Source organism: Apostichopus japonicus, chromosome 13, assembly GCF_037975245.1.
Source record: "Apostichopus japonicus isolate 1M-3 chromosome 13, ASM3797524v1, whole genome shotgun sequence".
Classification (NCBI taxonomy): Eukaryota; Metazoa; Echinodermata; class Holothuroidea; order Aspidochirotida; family Stichopodidae; genus Apostichopus; species Apostichopus japonicus.
The window spans coordinates 233,210-255,570 of NC_092573.1; the positions used below are offsets into that span (position 1 = coordinate 233,210).

General features: G+C 37.0%; 1 protein-coding gene across 12 annotated transcripts in view; it reads right to left on the reverse strand.

The window, feature by feature from the left end:
* LOC139978264 (ras GTPase-activating-like protein IQGAP1) overlaps window positions 1–22,361 on the reverse strand; it is an 89,981-nt gene that overhangs the window by 53,650 nt on the left and 13,970 nt on the right. For all 12 annotated transcript variants that reach the window (XM_071988299.1, XM_071988301.1, XM_071988293.1 and 9 more), the window contains 4 exons: window positions 17,445–17,601; window positions 8,447–8,524; window positions 3,034–3,110; window positions 1,519–1,586 (listed from right to left, as the gene is read on the reverse strand). In XM_071988299.1, coding sequence (XP_071844400.1) covers window positions 1,519–1,586; window positions 3,034–3,110; window positions 8,447–8,524; window positions 17,445–17,601 — 380 coding nt within the window. The remainder of the gene's footprint in view (window positions 1–1,518; window positions 1,587–3,033; window positions 3,111–8,446; window positions 8,525–17,444; window positions 17,602–22,361) is intronic.

The window sequence follows — 22,361 nt, forward strand, 5'->3', positions numbered from 1 at the left end:
ATATTATTTCCATTATCGTTCATATTGAGAGAATATTGTGCAGATGAAGTTAATGACATGAATTAAAGATATGAATAATAGGAGAGGAACAAGGCACTAGATCCGGACGTCGAGATCAAGACTGTAGTGTAAATGCAATACAGATCTGGATCAGATCCTCAGATTGTGATGCTGGCTGAGAACAGGATCTGATCTCGAAGTCGAGATCAACCTCTGTTGGGTGGGTCTTGGTCACATGAACAGCTAGCAGCAACCATGGTAACGTCACTGTTTTATTTCCCAATCTGTAATTGCGCAAAAGACACTCCAGTTCCATAATACCGGTAACAAATCTGTGGAGTCCTCGCTATTTATTAGTCTATGCTTAGGAAAGATGCAAGGAGGGTGCATGCTTGTGTTTGATAAATTGCCACTTTTTCTTCTTTATTTGGGCATGATAAGCAGATCCAAATAAAATCAGCTGCTTTAACTTAATGGCCAGAGCAAGTCTAAACAAAGTCCAAACAAAGACCAATGTCTGTCACTCCCTCGTCGTCGTCCTTTGTTTATAATCTTTTTTATCAATCTATGATTAGGTGATAACCTTACTTCCTCTCTCTCAGAATTCATGTGTGTATACACCCTTTCAGATCCCCAAATGGCTACTTCCTCAGAGCTTTGAATCTTGTTCTCAAGAATTCTATGCTTCCATTAGAATCCTCCTTTAGAATCCCACTCGCAGGGAGGATTCTCATAAATAAACATGCTAAAAGAAAGAATTCATCTTTGTTCCAGACATACCATAAATGAGAAAAATCTGTGACATCTACTATTTTTTATTCTTTTTTTCTTTAAACAGAATAAATATACCACAACGGTTTGAGTTTAATAAGTAAGCCTAAAACAAATGCCTGATTTCAAATTGTGGTAAAGGAGTCTTCCGCACAATCGCAATGATTTTAAAGTACGTTACAATATGGCCAATGCTTAAACTTGTCCATTTTGTTGGCCTATGACATATCAAAATTCTAATAACATATTGACTAAATGTACCTTGAATATTTAATTTCATGTGTCTCCAAGAGATGAAATATTTGCCAAACAATTTATTCCATTATTTTATCACAAGAACTTTGGAGTTATTACAAAGTGCACCAAATGTTCCATAAATGTTTTATTTTCAAATCTTGCAAAAACTAGAATGCACAACCTTTAAAAACATTGTCTCGGTGCAACGTTAGAAGTGACCCTCTGCAAAAGAGTACATGAGGAAGAGGAACCTCACTCAAACTACTGCAAGATACTGTAGTGATGTTTAAGTGTCAATTGAGTGACAACAAAGACGAAATAATAGGAAATGTGGACCATTCTAGCAAAACATTATATTTGCAAGACAGGGGAGACATGTCAAATCAACAATTCCTCTCTTGTGTCGCTGAAGTCTTGACAAATTGATTACATATATTCATCGATGACTGTCCTCACAGGTTCAGACAAAATCAATACAAAAACAGATGTGAAGGTAAAGATATGATATACCTGTGAATTCCACTTTGCCATAAAGATCTTGAATTTGTGGAGCAATGCCCAGCTTGAAGAGGTACAAGCTGAAAAGTTGAAAAAGGAAAAGCCCTTAGTGTTAGCAAAAGTACAAGAAAGGAAAAATTTGCAATATGTGAGAATGATATAACACTGTAATTCAAGTAAGGGTTCTGTGCTAATTATACGCTACCAGATGGATGTAGACATGCTCGTATGGGACGCAGTAATAATGTGTAGACAGGTAAGTGATGAGTGAAGTAATGAACTGGAAACAGTCATTATAAACTACATATTATTTTATATACTATTATACTTTTTCCTGCTTGTTTAGTTTACATATTCATAATAATATTGAAACAGCTACAGTATACATACATCTTTTGCTCACAATCACTGACAAAGCAAAAACTAGAGCTGCTAGAAATTAGAATCACTTTTTTCTACATTGATATAGTACATAATATGCAATGAGATTATCTGCCCACAGGGTAGAAAGGCCACGTTTTTATTGATAATAAATGAGTGAAACTATATTATCCCTAAATCATATGTTCTGGAGATGTTCTGTTGCCTTAGGTAAAATCACTAGGGACACTTGTCCCCTTGCTCAAGTCCATCCACTTGCCAGAAGCTAATCTGACTAGCAATCTGCAGATGGAATTCCAGCATCCCCTCATTAGTGACTGGAGGACTGGAATAAGGTTACAATCTCCGCAGCATTGCTGAAATATGTCACACTAACAAGAATTTGGGTTTTATAAGTTATGATAACACTTGCTCTGATAAATTCCTTAGGGTAAAATTCTTAGACATTGAGGTTTGTAAGAGGTGAAAACTAAAAAGAAGAAAGAGAGAAAATCTAACAGCCCTAAGCTGTGATCATTCAAACTGCTGCTGATGCATTAATCGCAGCCTAGACTTTCAGACGGAACCATGTTCATTGTACAACAAGCACATGAAACATCCCTTTTGTTTTTGCTTGTTTCATAACAACAGCGTCATTGTCGTCAACATGGCTGCTGATTTAAGTAAAAGCTGTAAACATTCCCCACAGTCTTATGAAAATGAACAGCTTAATTTGAACCAACTTATTTATAAATAATGTTTTTTGTGTGTGTTTCTTGGGGGGGATGCTAAACAAATAAAACAATTTTCTTATCATACATTTACTTGATAAGGCACTGACTGCAAATGGAAAATTTGAAGAGGACACGAGAAGGTGACATAATTCTAAGAAAAAATAAAACCTGGCAAACAGTAAGTGCCCAAATAATTCTACTATATCCAAATATAGTAGAATTATTTGGGCACTTACTGTGTGCAACACTGAATCAGGTTAACAGAGACTCTGTTTATCTACGGTTGATTGAACAACTGGAATGCTTCTTCATTCCAACCACAATACCCAAAGAGTCAACAATCCTATTATTCATCTAAAATAAAGGTGCAAAAACTAGCAACTCTTCCAGCACTGCTAGAGGCCAACGATGTAGAGTAGACTCTTCAACTAACCTTAGAGCATGTACACAGTACACCATTCTGGGCATGTTCTTCTTGTCGTAAATGTCTGTTGTTTCTGGATAAAATATCTGTCAAATAAAATCGAAAAATTATCATTCACAAAAGAGGAAACACATTCCAAAGTAAATTAATCTTCAGCGGTACTAACAATTTTTTTTTAATAATTACAAATGACAGTGTGAGAAAGTTGTAGGGTCGGTAGTGATTTAGTTTGAGGGATTTCAGTTTAAACTGTGTTTGGGGCATCATTTGCTTCTGCCCACTTATCGGGATAGGGAGAGGAGCAGGGAAGAGGTTAATGTAGGCCCCTAACTCCCCCCCCCCACCCTCAAGAATTTTTTGAAGTTTTCAAAGTTGCTTTGTGCATACATATGGTTAACACAGTTTAACACTGGTGTGATCAGTATCTGGGCGACAAATATTTTGAATCCAAACATTGTTAATGACGCCTACATTAACATAAAATTTACATAGGCAGGTGCAGTATCTTAATCAATAGTAATCTGATCTTTATGTGTCCATAAAAAGTTCCATAAAATTTGTTCTTTTTTTTTTAATTATCGACCAAGCTCGAGCAGCTGCTGTAAGACAGAGTTGACATTTGGTTAATATCAGCTTGAACGTCAGAATACAATTTTACCAAGGTTATAATTGTTATCTTTATGGTACTCTAGGAAAGAAAGAAAGGACCATAACTAAAGATTTATATGATTCTCTAAAGAGTTATCCAATATTTAAAAAAATTAAAAAAAAGCTGTTTACCACAAACTAGAATCGCTATAGGGGAAGGATTTGTTACTTCCAAGTGTAACTACTGTGTACATTTGTTATGGGTGACAAGGTCAGTGTAACACTTCAGAATAGAGTAAATATGTAGATAATGTAAAGTGCTAAGGATAGACTTCCCTCACACCTTCTTAAAAGGGTAGCACTTAAATAGCTAGAAGCCATAACAGGAAGAAGTTCATTACCTGAAACATTCTGCTGTGTGTGTGTGTGTGTATATTATAAATACTGTATGTAAGGGCCAACAACTGTCTCCCATGCATATTAAAATTGGCAGTTTGACTGACCAAGCTTGATATTCAATTGATGGGTAAATTCTGTTGATATAACTTTGAAGTAGGAAATTTGCAAGAAGTCAATTCTGAACTGAGATCCCTGATGTTTTAATGTCTGTTTAATGTCACCATTAGTAGTGCTAGAGCCATGATGATAAAAGGTCATAAACTACTGTACATATTCTCAAACAATGAAAAAAAAACTTTTCTTAAATTGCTACAATCCAACAAGTAGATTTTGGGGAATTTGGCAGTGCAATTAATCCTGTTCTCAGTGACATTTCAAAACTCAACAAGAACAGATTTACAAAATCCTTAGCTTTGGAGTAGACCTATTTTAGTAGGATGAAAGTTGCTTCCTACCCCCCCCCCCCAAACACCAATCGGTAACCATTATCAAAACGTTTGAGTCACTACATAAATTAGTTGTCGGTAAGAAAAATGGTTTTCTAATGATAAGCTACCATAATGTAAAATAACATACAGTTAGGTCTACCTGTTTTGCACATTGCAATATCCTTTTTGCATTTAATATAAAGAAAAATATAAATATAATTGTCCACAAAGTCTTACTGGCTATGAGAATTATTTCATAGTTTGTTTGGCGTTATATAAAAATTATGTATTATTATTATTAATACAAAGGGCAATGTAGCAGAGATGCCAAATTTGTCAGGAAAATGGACCCCACCTCAAAGTATGGAATGACCCTTATCAAAGATGCAATGATTCACAACTCAACGCTTACTCTACACAGCTAGCTTTACTGAAATGGAATAGACCGCCGAGTTGATGGGTAAAATTAAACCTTGCCTCAGTGTCTTGGATAACATACAATACAAAAATTATTTATTTTGCAGGTAGGTACCATTGCACAAAAAGGTTACCATCACAATCAGATCCAATTTCAAACAAAGTTGAGAAAGCCTTTTTCAAAACAATGTAACCACCATTTCCTGATAAGGATTGCACCAATATTCAAATGGAGGGGATAATTTATCGTTTATACTGAAGTACATTTTACCAGAAATATAAAAAAGGCCAATTGTGTTTCACCAGAACCCTCAAACATATCTCACAAACATAGGCGTAGGAGCCTAATTTGATTTGGGGGGGCTGTAACGACTTGCCCGAAAAATATAACCAAATTTTTCGAGCGCTCCGCGCGCGTTCAACATGTTAAAAGGATTGTCTGGTGGCCCAAAGAAGTTAGCTTAAAAAATAGTAAATAATTTTCCAAACATGTTGTCAAAGTATGAGAACGCTAATGTTGCGTTTGACAGAGAAACGATTTTTTAATCGTTATGGATAGACATTTCAAATATGATTTGAACAGTACAATACGTGACGTCAGCTCTGCCATAGCAGATTGCGTCATAACCCACCCTCCGCACAGTACCTATACGGTAATCACAACAAAAACAGCGTTTGTATACAGATAAATTTCTTCCTTAATTTCCGGTGAAATTTCTTTAAAATTAGATATGTTTTCAAAAACTCCTTAAGCCGCCATGTACTTGATCGGTGGTTCCGTGGTCTTTGTGTAACACAAGGTAAATTTTAACAGCAGACTCTGAGCTGTTCAGGCTATACATCGCGCTATCCAGCTCCAACGCGAAAAATGTTCGCATGTAGGCTATACTCAAACGTTGACAATCGGACAGTTCTGCGAAGCCTAAGCTTCTCAGTGCTACATTCTGCTCTGACAACGATTCGATCAATTTCTTCAATAATTCCCGGTGAAATTTCTTATAAATTAGATATGATTTAAAAAACTCCTTAAGCCGCCATATATGTAGTAGATCGGTGGTTTCGTGGTCTTTGTGAAACACAAGATAAGTTTTAACAGCAGGCTCTTCGTTGTTTACACATCGCGGTATCCAGCTCCAGCGCGAAGAATGTTCGCGTGTATAGCCTACTCTAACGTTTACAATCGGACAGTTCTGCGATGACATCGATTCCGCCAAGTTTCATCTTTCGGTTTAACGAATACTTTACAAGTTTCCATTTACTGTTAATTTGATCCGTGAATTTTATTTCAGCGATTTCGAAGAGCAGTTAATGAACTGTGGTTTGAGTGTGAGTGTACTATGTGTAACGCTATACAAGTACACCAACTGAGCATCGTAGTATATCAATCGCGAGTATGTACGTTATATATATATGAGGCAATCCAATGTGCTTACACGTGAGTTTATTTGCTGCGGAATTGGGAGTGCTAACTTCAAGTCGCCTGTTTTGCCTATCTGCAACCACTACGTCAATCACCATATTGAAGCGTTCGAACAAACGGTACTTTTGGTGAGAAACTGGTGAATTTGAAAACCAGATTTCTACAAGAAGAAAACGTCGAATGGGGACAATTTTTACATGGTTAGAAAGAGAAAAATAATAACTACAAAGACAATCTATCAAAATCTTCCACCAGACAATTCCTTTAATGTGCATATCATATAGGCATTCATCGGTTATTTTATACATCACATGCCACTAACCGATGAAAACTATATGATATGCACATTAAGGTAATGAACGCGCGGAGCGCGCGAAAACTTTTGGTTATATTTTCCGTGTTATTACCCTTCCATATTGGTTTTAATTAGTGGGGAAGTCGTTACAATAATAACGATAATAACAATATCAGTTCAACTATTGAAAACCACATTTCAAATTACTCTTCTTTCAGTAGGTGACCGAAAAATTCTCAGCATATTGCCCGAATTTTCACACAAAAAATTGAAAACTGCAAATTTTTCTTCTTTCAGCAGTAGGTGGCCAAAAAATTCTCAGCATATTGCCCAAATTTTCACAAAACTTTTTTTAAAGACACAACTGAAAATTTTTCTTCTTTCAGTACTGTAGGTGGCCGAAAAATTCTCGGCATATTGCCCGAATTTTCACCAAATATTTTGGTTGGGGGGGCTGCAGCCCCCCAGCCCCCCGCCTCCTGCGCCTATGCTCACAACCATTTACACGTTGGAAATAATAATTTACAGCATCTAACCCACATGTGGATTATGGACCCAAAACCCTAGTTAAAATTGGTACATTTCTGCAGAAATAAATGAATTTAAATGTGCTATGATCGTCTGCAAAAAAGGACAAAATTATCCTACTGTAACGTGTGGTGAATCCTTACTATAGGCAACGTTTTGAAGGATTTTCCATGTAAGCATTACTTTTAGAAGTTGTAACTTTATTGTAACTTTAACTTTTTTCTTTCTTAAAAAAGTACCATTGACAAAGCTGGGTGATGAACTCTTTACTCTTGTGAGATATAAGAAATATCTAAAATACTTGTGATAATAAAGTCATGCACAAGGTGTGTATTACATTCAGACTGAGGACCCCCACTGTTTTTGCCATTGTTGAAATCCAAGAAGCCTATAAACTAAACAATACCCTTAACAATAGAATTCTTATGAGGATTCTTTTGAAATGACATCCCAAGGACTTGGAATTCTTTTGTTCAAGTCCTCAGTCAGAATACAAAGCAAGTGCACACATACACACATTCACAGTTTGGTGTAACATGAAGACAGGTATGAGGGGAATGAAGTATATTATGCCTATTCTGATCACCGTCATCGTATGTATGTTCAAGCAACAAACTCATCTGTCTTCTCACTAATAGAGCACTCTTGCTTTAAGAATCGCTTGAGTGATAAATCTGGTAAGCGTTATAACACTGTAGTCCCCCTCTGCTTTACTCTGTCACCATGGTGACATCCTGTACACCACAATCATTTTCATTCTAACAACCAAAGTATCTAAAGGAGCTTCTTTTTTTTCTTTAAAGTTTTCCAAATTTTATGCATCTTCTTCATTAGTGAATATCCAAATTTGCAGGGGCAAAATGAATAGATTAAAACAGGGCAAAATACCCTTTCTTTTAATATTATTCTCTTTGGTTTGATATCCTTTGTTTTCTTCTCTATTTTCATATTCTCTGTCAACTCTCTCAGCTCATTTCTCATTTCAATATGAATTATCAATCAATATCCCACAGGGATTGAATTTAAGACTGTGATATTCATCAAATTGAATAATAACTCAAAATAGATTTTAAATTTCAAAGATTAGTTATTATCTTTATTCATTCACACTATCAATTATAATATAATATTTTCAGCCATTGTGGCTTGAACTTTCTGACATCTGACAAAAATCTGACATCAATAATTTCATTTTGTGTGATATTCGCGTGCCAGTGATGTATTAACGGTAATCACTAATACTTCACTTTCGGGGGTCTGTAACTAACGGTGGTAAATATTAGCCATCAAGTCTTGAGGGTTGCAAACAGATATATACTGTACCAGATATATATTTATAATACTAACCTTGGGAAGACCGATAAACTCCATGGAATTGAACCAGTGCATGATGTTGTCTGTATGTCGAAACACAAGCCCTCGAGACTGTAAAAAGGTAAAGACAATATTAACACATGATGATGATGATATTCAATCAACAAAATCTTGATAAGATAAATGATGGAAAATGACAGGGTTGAACTTTGATTCTATAAAACCTGATCATTGATGGAAAATTGTTCAATATTCTACAGCCCTTACACATGAAATCACACTATCCTTGTGCAACAGAAGAAGCATTTAATTGTTCACAAATTCATACAGGTCTGTTTAACTGTGTGCTTAACGGGCTACAATAATACTGTAATAGTGGCAAATACTGCGAGTGGTGGGTTGACAGATCACCTATGTACAATAATGAACAGTGAATCTAATAAGTACACATCAAAGCTCACAACTGAATTATCTATTGGGCCTGAAACTATCTGGTTTTGCTCCTTTTGGGGCTGTCTAATGAGCAAAGTTGATTGTAGAAAGAAGATGATTAATTTAAATGGAAAATAAAATGAGACATTTAGACATGAACATTTAGGTGAATGTCTTGGTTGTCTGAAAGAAACCCCCCATAAATAAGTCCTTCATGAACTAACTTTTCACCTTTCTATGTCAACTCTGCAAATGAATACACAATGTTACCGTTTCCATTGTTCATATAGTTTCTCCAGTCATCACAGTACAATGGAAGACTGTACAGTATGCACACCACAGTACATACAATGGAAGTCATACTTAAACATTTCACACCACAGTACATGTACAATGGAAGACTACAGTATACATTTCCATTACATTTTGAATAATGCCAAATTTACCCCGGGATAACTATTTATTGACCACATACTGTAGCTGACACAAGATAAGGGCAGAGTTTAAAGGTTTATCACATATACTATATCTTGCTGGGTGTCAACACTTCCCCTCTTCGCTACATGTGACTTCCCTTTAACCTGATCCACCCACCCACCTACTAGGTGACCCACCTACTTGGTGTGGGCGAGGACAATTCTAGAGAATTGACAGTGAACAAAGACTGCATGGTAGTTATCATAAAGCTTTATGCCATTATTGCATTGCATTGAATTGACTAACCAGTACATTGGTAGAGCTACCATTGAAAGATATTATATGTGTTATAGAGACAAATAAGTGTACAAAATTAATTCCGCTGAAAGTAAATAAAAAATTTAATCTAGCAACTTTCATCGGTAGAGCTACAATGGCATATAAACTGCTACAATGGAAGTTGTACAGATTTACTCGCAAGGCTTTGGGACTAGGTTACATTGAATACCATTATTCAGAGTCAACATTGCGCCTGGAATTTATATGATAAACAGATCAAGAAAAGCACTTTAGATGGCATTGACTTCTACACTTGTTGCTCTAGATTCAATGCCTTATCACTCAACATTGCAACTGAGACCCTTGTACCATAGTGTATCCCCTTTCACTTTTATGCTGTTAGTACTGCATTTGGATACACTAGTATCGCTCTGGATACTCCACATTTATAATGCAGATCAATCTAGCAATATGCTAGGTTGGAGAATGGCTTCAGTAGCTACTATTGACTACCCCTTGACAAACTTCGAGACCACTGCTGCCATTTTGAGGAAATTTACACACGGTGATAAAGTGTCATACACCGGAAGCCACAAAAGGAACTCCCTTGTTGGTTTCATTCTAGGTCTCACCAGGAAATATTGAATCAAATAACATCCTACCGCTTACAAATTACGTCAGCCTCATCACTCTCAATCTCCCAGGTACCTGTGTTACCTACAGAACTTCATGATGGCTTTATTACCAATAATCAGTCTCATGTTTTTTATATATATTGTGGATTTTAGGACCAAGGGTTTCTATGTTTAATATCATCATCAGGACTATCAATATATCCAGTACTTCTTCATTGTTGGGAGTAAAACATGCTTCATGAAATCTCGTGCAACCGGCTTGCGATTCGCCTTCAAAACACACATCATTTACATAAATGCACAAATGTATCAGAACTTGTTAACTGGCAGCCCGGAAGACTATTGCCTACATGCTGTACTGTACACATAAACAAGTTGAATTTCAACTCTGCCAGTTCTGACACAGACAACTTTGTTAGAAAGAATGTATAGAGTGATCATATATGACACACCTATCTTTTTAACTGCCTCACTGCCTACTGTTATGTTTAGATTGTGGGTATTGTCTAGCTCCTTGTACCTTTCACCCCTTTATACATTTAGTAAATATTTCAAGTTTGAGCTTTTAGACTGACTATAAACTACATGTCAGGGGTACCGGATAGATACAGCTGGTGTTCAGTAGTACTGTACACCGATGTTAAAAACATAGTGATTTTGTAATACAGTACTATACTGCACAGTAAATATTTACTGAAGGAATTTGGTACTATTGCAGACACTGAATTAACGATCCTTAGCAATTTCTTTTACAAGAACAGCCGCATACATGTACCAGGGCAAATTTTTTAAGTACTTGGGTTGTCTGCATGAACAGAAAATTGGATTTTCTGAAGAAAAAAATGTAGCAAATAATAATGAACAGTTTGTCACTATAGGATGTACACTATTGAAGAGATGTGTAGGTTGGATGTACACTAGTAAGGAGAGATGTGTAGGTTGGATACACACTATAGGAGAGATGTGTAGGTTGGATGTACACTATAGGAGAGATGTGTAGGTTCGATACACACTATAGGAGAGATGTGTAGGTTGGATGTACACTAGTAAGGAGAGATGTGTAGGTTGGATGTACACTAGTAAGGAGAGATGTGTAGGTTGGATACACACTATAGGAGAGATGTGTAGGTTGGATGTACACTATAGGAGAGATGTGTAGGTTCGATACACACTATAGGAGAGATGTGTAGGTTCGATACACACTATAGGAGAGATGTGTAGGTTGGATGTACACTAGTGAGGAGAGATGTGCAGGTTGGATGTACACTATCAGAGAGATGTGTAGGTTGGATACACACTATAGGAGAGATGTGTAGGTTGGATGTACACTATAGGAGAGATGTGTAGGTTGGATGCCCAAACAGAAAATCTGGTCGTCTCTTTGTTTTAACAATCATCAAAATTTCATTGCATCGAAATAAGTAAAGTTGCAAGAAAATCCCAGGGGAAAACATGCACGTTCCAAACACTTCGGGTGGTAGAATGAGAGGGAGGTCATTGGCCGGAGGGTCCGGCCATAGAGGGGCACAGTGCTAAAAGTTTACCAGTTCACTCTAGAGACAGTAGACTGAGAGTGCTGAGGTTGTGAGGAGACAGGTAACTGATGAGTGAAGTTAATACTTAACTCACCTCAATGTCACAACCTACCTGAAAGTAGCTTTTGAAAACTTGTCAAACACACATGTCAAAATCCACTGCCATTTTGCCAGTAAATAGCCAGAATTTTGAGGCCTGTCTAATACCCTTTAAAATCAAACCTGGTCTCCGGTAGGATAAGTGATGTTATCCCCTCTCCCCTACCACTAATCCCTCTTCCCTTCCCCCTTTCCCTCCCTGCCCCATATAATGGCATGTGATAAAAGAGTATCACATCAACAAACTTGTATACAAAGGTCTTGTTCATAGTGGATCCAAGTCCATCAAGTATTAATTTCCACTTATACCATAAAAATGCTTAACTGATAACAAAATCTTTTATATTCTCAGCATAGATTGACATTCAATATGACAACTAAGTCAAGTTCAAAGTCCTTCCTATTAGTCAAATACACACTTGAGTACTCGACTAAAATTATCAAAATTTGATCATCTCAAACAATCAATATAATGATATGTTCAAAATGGCACAGACAATTGACTTAAGGGTTACCCTGGTGACATTCCTGTACAACTTAACACACACAGTGACCATAGTATTTCAGTCAGAACAGTTCTCTAGCAAACTCTTTATCACAACAGTGAACCCCAACTTTAAGCTGAGTTTTGAGTTCATTTCTAGTGTGCAGAGTCAGACAACCACTCAAAAACATGAATGAAAAGGCCACCGAAAACATAATCTGTTATCTTTATGTTATCCAAAATTGCAAAAAATAATTTAATTCGAATAGATCTCCATAGGTCAAGTTCCGAAAACTGTAGATAACTTTCTGATGACTGCAGATATCTTACCACCTATACATCCAAAGTTTCATGACCCTCCTTTGGGTTGTACCCATCCACCCTTCTACCCCCTCCCCTCCCCTCCCAGTTTGCCGGGATATACTGATAACATTCAGGTTACATATTATGTTTATTAATGACATCACTTACCTGTCTTCTATACATACACACTCTGATTACTCTAGCCTATTACTGATAAAGTTCTTGCACTGGGACCCGAGGGAGCCTGAACAAGAATAACTTTTTCAAATGATCAAGCATTTGTCCAAGTCATCTATATATATGCTGACATAAATCTTCAAGTAACATGATCCTGACCTTGACTTCCAGTCACTGGATACTTCCAAATCACTGGATACATGTCACTGGAAACGAGACACTCGATAATTTCCTCCTGATTATACTGTAACTGTCTTGTAACCAGAAAACAAAATTCCCAGGCATTTACCTAAGTCACTAACCAAGGAAAGAAGGTGATCCAACAGGATGCAACATAACTTGAAAACTTAAGGTGCCTGCGAGACATGTACATGCCAAATTGTAGATTTGGAAGGACACAGAACTTTAGGACGATGGCCAAAGATGGAGGAATGGCCAGAGAGAGTAATGTTGAAGGTCATCAGTACTACTGTACAGCCACACTTGTTAGAATATCAAACAGTGACACTCATTCAAATTACTGTATATGTCAACACACATTTAACTGCCTTTTACAATCCCCTCACATATAAGACAAAATGTGTGGTTGTCCACACCTTATTGAATGCAACCGATTTGAAGGACAGAACCAGCAGGAAAGTTCTTGCAAACTTCCAGCAGTCTTTTGGCACACTTTCGTTAAGAGACAACACCGATGACCATTAGACTTTGGCCATTTTGAGAGGCTTGGTGGATCAGATAGTGGGTGTTCATGAGGTAAGCAAGGAGTAAAATGGTGCAGTAGTACAGAAGATTTGCTCAGATTTATAAAGATTAATTAAGATTTATAAAGAGTTTCTTTATGCATACTACCGCTAATACACCCGACGTGTATCCATAAGCGCTTGCAGGTTTCTCTCACATTTGCGGTCGCTTAAGCGTCTTAAAAATAAATGCTGATTATTATTATTATTATTAATATACCACTGTACTGTAGTACATACCAGAACAATATACTCTTTGTCAGCAAATTTGAACCTGGAGATGATACTCTCCATCCATATAACAATAGAGTATTGTACTGTACCAAGAATTATCTGGTTATCTTAGCAATGAACAATGTGCACAAAATAGCATGTTATTCAAGTTACACAGCTATTATATCATGTAGTATATTGTTAATCTCAGGTGTGATTCTAGGATGTATGTATAGTAGAGTAGTGCATTCACTGCTAAGTGCTAACACATCATAGACCATAATAAAACTATTGCTGTATTCAACAGTTGTCACATTACGTACGGTACTTGCTAATGATAAATGATGAATATTACAGTTGGCTATCTGAAACCTTAATGTACATTTGTGTAACTTGTAACCATGCATTATCTTAGCTCACAAAGGTTTTGGCTGCTGGTAGTTCCTCAATACTTCTTGCAAATGGAGGTACTATAAATAAATGCCAAAGTCAGATATCATGGTATTTATTAATAGGGTACAGTACAGTACAGTAGATCTTTTCGATTCCTTCTGATACAATGAGGGGAAAGTTTTACTGGTATTGTCCACTATACATGAACAAAGGTGTAGGGTCTGTAAGTTAGAAGAAACCCGTGAAGAAAATATTGAGAGAGATATGAGATGATTTGAGATTAAAATATAGCTAAAATTATAGGAATTTAACCCCATGATCTCTGTATCAATTGACAATACTACAAAGACCCCATCTTAGGGAAAGGAAGTACCCCATGTCTATAGTTACATGTAGCACACAACAGTCTATCGGACAGGAAGTATCACCATACTATGCCTTGATACCACCCATTCTCTCAGAGAAAAACCATCAAGCAGGAAAGATTACTCTGTCATATCCTGATAGCACCCATACCTCTCTTAAAATAACAACCCGATGAGAAGGAATATGAACCACTTCACCGTACCCTGAGAGCACCCATACTCTCTGAGAAAACGCAACCTGAGCACCACCATCTGAGCACCAACTTCAGTGAAAGTAATGTTCTACTTCTTGGACAAACATATAAAACCATGCCTATATCCTATGAATATCTACTGGAGGAGGGGGAGAGGGAGATGAGGGGGAGAATGAGTGGTGGGGTCAGGGAGGAAATAATGAGAGTGAGGATTAAAGGCAATGAGAGACTTGAACTATATGATACCACGAAATTTCTGTTATTTTATTTTAACCTATAATCTACCATTGTCTAGTGACCAATACATTTCTGTTTGGAAACTTTTAACATTTTTTTTATTGGTATGGTGCAAATAAACGTGCCAACTCCTTTTGATGAATGATTCCTATATGGAATGTTTCAAATGATTCATCAATTTCAAAAAGCATTAAATTCACATAACAAAGGCTGTGCAAACATTGGCTTTGGCATTTCTTCTTATATTTGCTCATATTTTAAAATCTTGAATCTATAGTCTAACCAAACTTTGGGAATACAAGTTGTACAGAATACACATAGTTGTAAAGTGTGAAGAATACTCTTCACGCTAGGCCAATAGGATGGGAACATTATTCTTTCTTTAAAATTCATTGATGTAATGCCACCATACACAGTAACTACTCTCACATAATGCCATTTCAGCCATATAACCCTGATTAACCTTCCTGCACTGCCTGTAATCTCTAGTTTATCTTGATTGTTTGCTTATATATCAAAGTACAAAGCATCAAAGTAATCCATCTCTTTGTACAGACTAAATTTACCTCAGGTCAAGGTGGTCCAGTTTTGTACACACCCTGGCAGAGGAAAGTGAGTAACATGTTACTGTATGTTACAAACAACCAAAGGTGCTTTTACTATGTCGTACAGTAACATACTCACCGCAGAGTGAACTTCAGGTTACTTTCCATTAGGGAATGAATTGGATGGGAGGGGGGGGGGGGGGTTGGAGTTGCACTGAGGGGGGATGATGAAGGTGCAGGAGATACTAGCACCTCCTGCACTCAGACCAAAGCAGTGCTAACAATTGTAAATCATTGTTTATTCATACAGTATATAGTCCAAGTTAGCTCAGGAAGTTGTTGGCTCTACAACTGCCTGGTAACCCGGACAGTTACTGTACTTTGTTGAGTAAGCAATGCACAAGAACTGTGTAAACTGTTTATTATGAGTATTGTACACTGGTAGCTAGGAAGTTGTGTATGTCTGTAATCACATGCATGTAGCAATTATGCACAGAAGTGGGGATCAAGTGTCAAAGGTATGTGCATAAAATTGGACAAGGTTCATCCTCTCTCTTTCTTCTGAGGAATCAGCAAAGTGGTAGTTATCTCCATGTCTGCATATATTTTTTTATTGTCATATTGAACAAATATATAACTTATCACAACAACAACAGTTTGGATACAATCTGATTTAAAGGGTGTGAAGACTCCCGAAAAAAGAAACGTCTAATGCTGGTAATCTGACCTAGTTTCGAATGAGGTGTAACAGAAGTGTTAGACACCACCGTCGATCGCGGAAAAAAAAACACGCACAGCTTGCTACCATCGGTAGCTAGACACTAGTGTATAGTCAGTACATACAGCTGCGGTCAATACCCACAGCACAGTGTACAAACAATACAGCGATGGACATCTCAGGTCCAGCTAAAGATAACAATGTATCACGTTTCATTACTGTACTGTCTGCATTTTGTAGCAACACGAACAAAACGTCACTTGCAAGCAACGGAAAGTTAACTTTTTCAGATGGCCGCACGCGGTTTGGGGCGAGTCTTCAATGCCTTTAAGGTTGTGGGGTTATTGCAGTTCTTTAAAATTTTGGCCTTTTCCCAAATGGTCCCAAAAACATTGGGCCTGGTAAATTCAGGCCCAAAGAATGTGTCCCAAAATGCATTTGAGGTAAAAATGAAATTTGGGCCCACCGAACCCAAAATGGGCCCAGAACTTTTGGGGCCCAGATGCCCTACATGCGCTAGCTGTTAACCAACAACTGTATACCAAGTTTGGCTACAATCTGACATAAGGTTGCAGACTTATTGCAATGTAAAGAAAATGCGGGCAAAAATGGTCCCAAACATATTAGGCCCACAAATTTGGGACCAAAGATTGTGTCCCAAAATGCATATGAGGTGGAATAAAAGTTTGGCCAACCCGGCCCAAATTGGGCCCAGATTTTTTTGGCCCAGATGATCGCAAAAAAGTACACCAAGTTTGACTACAATTTGACTTCAGGTTGGATGTTGCAATGTAAAGATGGTTACATTTAACCTCATTAATATTCATAAGGTCAGCCCCAAAAATACTAGGGCACACCTCACTATAATAAATCACCATAGCAACTATGACAAATTTTGATCATTGTTGAGTTATCACCAACCCAAGCAAGTGTCACAGACGCACAAACACGCCAACCTGACTGCAAGAAGTTCAGTCTCTTCACTTTGATCCAAAACTTCTTACCTTATGGACAACACAGAATGAGCTTTTCAAGCCAGCAATTACTGTTCTTTAAAACAGGAAACCATAAACATCTTTATTGGTATCGCATCTTCAATACTTACAGCACTTGAACATGATTGATACAAATATTAAACATAATAATTGATACAATTTTATGAGTAATCAACTCCAGGAAACACTCACAGTCATTGCTATATAATCATGCTATATAATCAAATACTGTTAAGTTAAATATGTTCACTGACTTAGTACACTGACCTGATATCTAGTCTGATCACGGTCATAGATCTTCTTCACGGGAACTTTATTGGGGGCGAAAAAGTGGGCCAGTTTAGCCAAATACACCCCATTTCTGAGGGCCTCTTCTAGCTCTGTTGTGGGTGGCAATTCTTCGCTGATACAGGCTTCAATCCACCTGTGGAAAGAAGTTACAATCTTGAATCAAGGATAACTTTATGAATTACATACTGTATAGAGTAAGCAAGTAGTCACTGATATTACTTTGTGAAAGCTTGATAAATCTCAGGTAAAGACAGTATACTGTACCTCCATGATAAAAGACCTGCATCATCTGCATGGTGCAGTAGTTACTGTATTTCAAATGCAGCAACTGTTTCACACGATCGATCGATTGAAATATCTATTTTTTAACGGCTACTTGCCACATAAGGGAAATAAAACAGATTTTCAAGGCTCAGTACATCTGAGGTATTCATACGAAGTTACAAGTACCCATATGCCTAAAATACAGCAATCAAAACTTTCTGAAATGTGCACGCTCCATCCAAGCCTCCATGGTACCCCCTTGTTTGGACTCAAATCAAAACACTACTTCACTAAGTGCTAGTCATCGAACTTGAAAGGAAATTAAACACAATATACCCTGACGGTTACCAGTACAGTGTTACTGTAGCACAAGAAAAGATCCTCCCATAATTCTATTCGGTAAACTCATCATAAAGTTTTCCGTGACAATGAAGGTTTAACTTAACGATTTATTTATAGTGCTATTGAGATCTGACTGGGTCAGCTAGTTTCAAATTGGCCAAGGAATATAAAAGCAAGATATTCCTTAGCCAGTTAGTGACATTCCATTTCCACAAAAATTAGCAAAATCTAATAGCTATGACTATGGGCAAACCTACCAGCGACTTAAATAATAAACTGCAGTACAGTAGAACAGAGCTGGGATATACAGTAAACTGTTTATTATACAGGTGTATGGTAGCTAAATGAGAGACTATGTTAGATCCGATGTATATATCTCGACAACATGCAGTACTGTATTCTACATACACTGACCAAATTTCTGCACAAGTTTATTACAATTTGGAACATGGAAATGTTGGTACTTGAAAGTACTTCAGACATTAACCAAAATGCATTTTATAAATCTCAAAATTTCTTTTCAAAATGTGTATCTTTACACTAAATTATACCTTCTCAAAGAATTTTTCTTTTTTGTATCACATATTCAATGTTTACTTTAGCTGATTTTGATCCAGATCATGGTGAGTTCCAACATTTTGATGTAAATTCCCAGCAAATTTACTACAAAAAAACAGTTACACATGACTATCGGATGTATCCTCCTGATGTACACTATTAACACTATACTGATAACGTCACCCTCATGGCCAATGTGCTAACTGTAGAGTAAAGTTAATATGTACCTCAATCTTGAAGTAATAACCAGACATGAACTCCACAGTTCAATGTCCTCAATTACTAGAGCTCTACAGCATACACTCTGGTCACCATGGTTGACAAATTACAACATTTCTGTCAGCAAATAAACAGCATCAAAATGTATGAAAACCAAGAAAAAGAATCTTTAAAAGAGTTAAGATCATTTCAGTTTCTTGATATATATACAATACCATGCGATTGCATGGCCATTTGGTCAAAGGCGTCTCAATTCAGAGATCTGGAAAATTATATTGTATTCGGGAGTTCCTTGGTGTCGACTGAGCAAAGAGTTCATATGAATTAACCTTTTAGCTAAATAAAATAAAGCCTGCAAAGATGAGAGAAAAAGTAACAGGAAACTGGTAACAACAGAATCGATATAACATCAACAACTCAGCAAAAGGAAATGACTAATTTCCTGCAATGACACCTCTCTCCAATATACAGTAGAATGTCATAGTTAAAACCCTACATGTGTTACTGGTGGACACATCACACATGCAATGACATCTCCCTCCAATATACAGTAGAATGTCATAGTTAAAACCCTACATGTGTTACTGGTGGACACATCACACATGCAATGACATCTCCCTCCAATATACAGTAGAATGTCATAGTTAAAACCCTACATGTGTTACTGGTGGACACATCACACATGCAATGACATCTCCCTCCAATATACAGTAGAATGTCATAGTTAAAACCCTACATGTGTTACTGGTGGACACATCACACATGCAATGACATCTCCCTCCAATATACAGTAGAATGTCATAGTTAAAACCCTACATGTGTTACTGGTGGACACATCACACATGCAATGACATCTCCCTCCAATATACAGTAGAATGTCATAGTTAAAACCCTACATGTGTTACTGGTGGACACATCACACATGCAATGACATCTCCCTCCAATATACAGTAGAATGTCATAGTTAAAACCCTACATGTGTTACTGGTGGACACATCACACATGCAATGACATCTCCCTCCAATATACAGTAGAATGTCATAGTTAAAACCCTACATGTGTTACTGGTGGACACATTACACATGCATCATGATGTGGAACATTTTCAATTTATCTCTATAGTTCCAATCAATACATGTATATGAACTGCAATTTATAAAAAGTTTTGACATTTTTTGCAGCAAACTCCCACTAACCCACTTCTACGTCAATGCCACCTTGCTCTTGCGGGAAGCCCGACAGCAGTCTTTTCTGCTTTGCAAGGCGATTTCCTTGATGATAATAATAAGTTCAAAGTTGTCAAATACTATCTATGTCAATGTACACACACAATAAAGTTCAGTACTATTCCCTCCTTTTTTAAGTGTGGTGTGTGTCACGTAAGTGGATGCAAAATTCCTGGTATTGATATGCTTCACTGTGTGCATTGGAGCACCTGTATCGCATATAAAGAGAAACTAAATTCCGGGTTTCTCGGCTCCTTATTGTTGGTATGTTTCACCGAGATATATCGGAATACCTGTGCTTAGAAATTGTAAGAGCCGTTACATCATATTAGATTCGTTTTTTTTGTGTGCAAAGTTGATGTTAGGGTGGGGTACAGGAAAGTTAGTTAGTTGCATTCCATCTGGTAACCGTATCACGTCGGCGAGAGAGGTAGTTTCTCCGTTATTGAGAACGAGAGTTAACATCTTCAATTAAAAGGCAATGAGGCCTCAAATTGTGTTCCTCTAATATTGTCACTGAGGACAATTTTGTATACTTGTTATTGAGAACAAGCCGCTACGATACATTGTATTCTCGACGCACGAGGTCGAGCAGAGTGCTTTATTCGTTTAGTGTGACAAGCGGAGTTTGCTGTATAGTAAACCAGATTACGGGCAGGCGACCCCCAATAATCTGTGAGTATTCTAAGTATTAATGTAAAATTGGTATATTCTAGGACCACATTAAATGAGAGAGTGTCATCATTTCGTAAATTTATTTGTAAGTAAACTGTATGATTCAAAGTGCTTGAATTGAAACGAAATTCTTAAAAGTGGTCGAATACCTAGTAGAAATGCTGAGACTAATACATGTAACGAGAGTTAGTTTCATTTTGTCGCATAATTGGTTTATTATTGAGATTGTATGGAATTTATATTTGATTGATTGATTTATTTGTTGTATCACGTGAATATGTACAATGTGATAGGAAATCTTCTAAAAAACCTTCAGATGGCTTAACAAAGTAGAGGACTCCCTGTAAAGAAAAGGGAAGAGTAAACTAAATATATAAGAGCCTTAATTGTTTGAGGAACAAGGGCAGATCTTAAATTTGTCGCGTAAAGAATTTATTGTGAACAATTTGTAAGATTATTTTTAGAAAGCAAAGGAAATGCTGTATCATGTTTACGTTAATGTGTCTCGAAGGAGTGAGAGTTAAAATGTCCTTTATAAGTTGCGATAAATCAATCATAGTTTTGCTTCGGGAAATTGACCGTATGTTTAAAACAAATATTAGGAATGGTTTTGTTCCTCTGTTTGTCTACAGGGTTTTATTTTGGGTGACTCCAAACTAACTGCTTGGTGTCACAGGGGTATTCTTCCGTGCCGATAGATGTGGTCTGGTCCACACTTTTAAGACGCCGGATACAGGTATCCTGCTTTGACACGTGCGAAAAGCTGAATGGTTTGACTCCGCCTATAGCGACTACCTTGTGGGCGGTGATCTTCTGAAGCCTGTCCTAAAGCGTACTATAGCAGTGTCAGTTAGCATAAAGGGGGTAGGATTCACTGGATAAGTATCCAAGGGGGTGTAGTTATTTTCATATGTGTATTTCTTTTATGTTTTCTTTTACCAATAATCATTGAAATATCTCGTGCCAATAAATCCATGAGAATTAAAAGCAGAGTGTTTGCGTGGTTTCTTGATTATCGATTGAGCGTTACTTTCTGGAAAGGGTCACTATGTGTCACTTGTGACAGTGTGCTTCTGTGCTTAAAATAATTCCATTTCCATTTCCATCCATCCATCCATTCATTCATTCATTCATTCCAAGAAGCAGTCCCCAGGCTTCCTTAGATGTATTTACAGTAGTTCAATAAGCCTATCCAAGGGTAATGAAGTAGTCCAGTGGGGGTCATTAGTGTCAGACATTATCAAATTAAATGTCCTACAGAAAAAATAACTTCAATTTTATCAATGAGTCATGGATTATGTCAAGGAGGTGTTCAATTTAATCCCAACTATAGGAGGATGAAAAGTGATTTCAAAACCTTGTTGTTACTAACAATGTACGTGCAATTAAAATGTGGCTTTGTATACAGTATCATTATACATGTAAGTGTAACATGAACTACAGTGTTGGAATTGAAAGAAACATACTGTACATGCAGTACCACAACATTAACATGGAAGTACACACTAACAGCTCGCCAACACAACAAGACCTACTGTGTGTTACTCCTGTAGTTTTTGAGCAAAGGGAACTAATGTACCTGATATGAGTACCCATTATTAATATTATT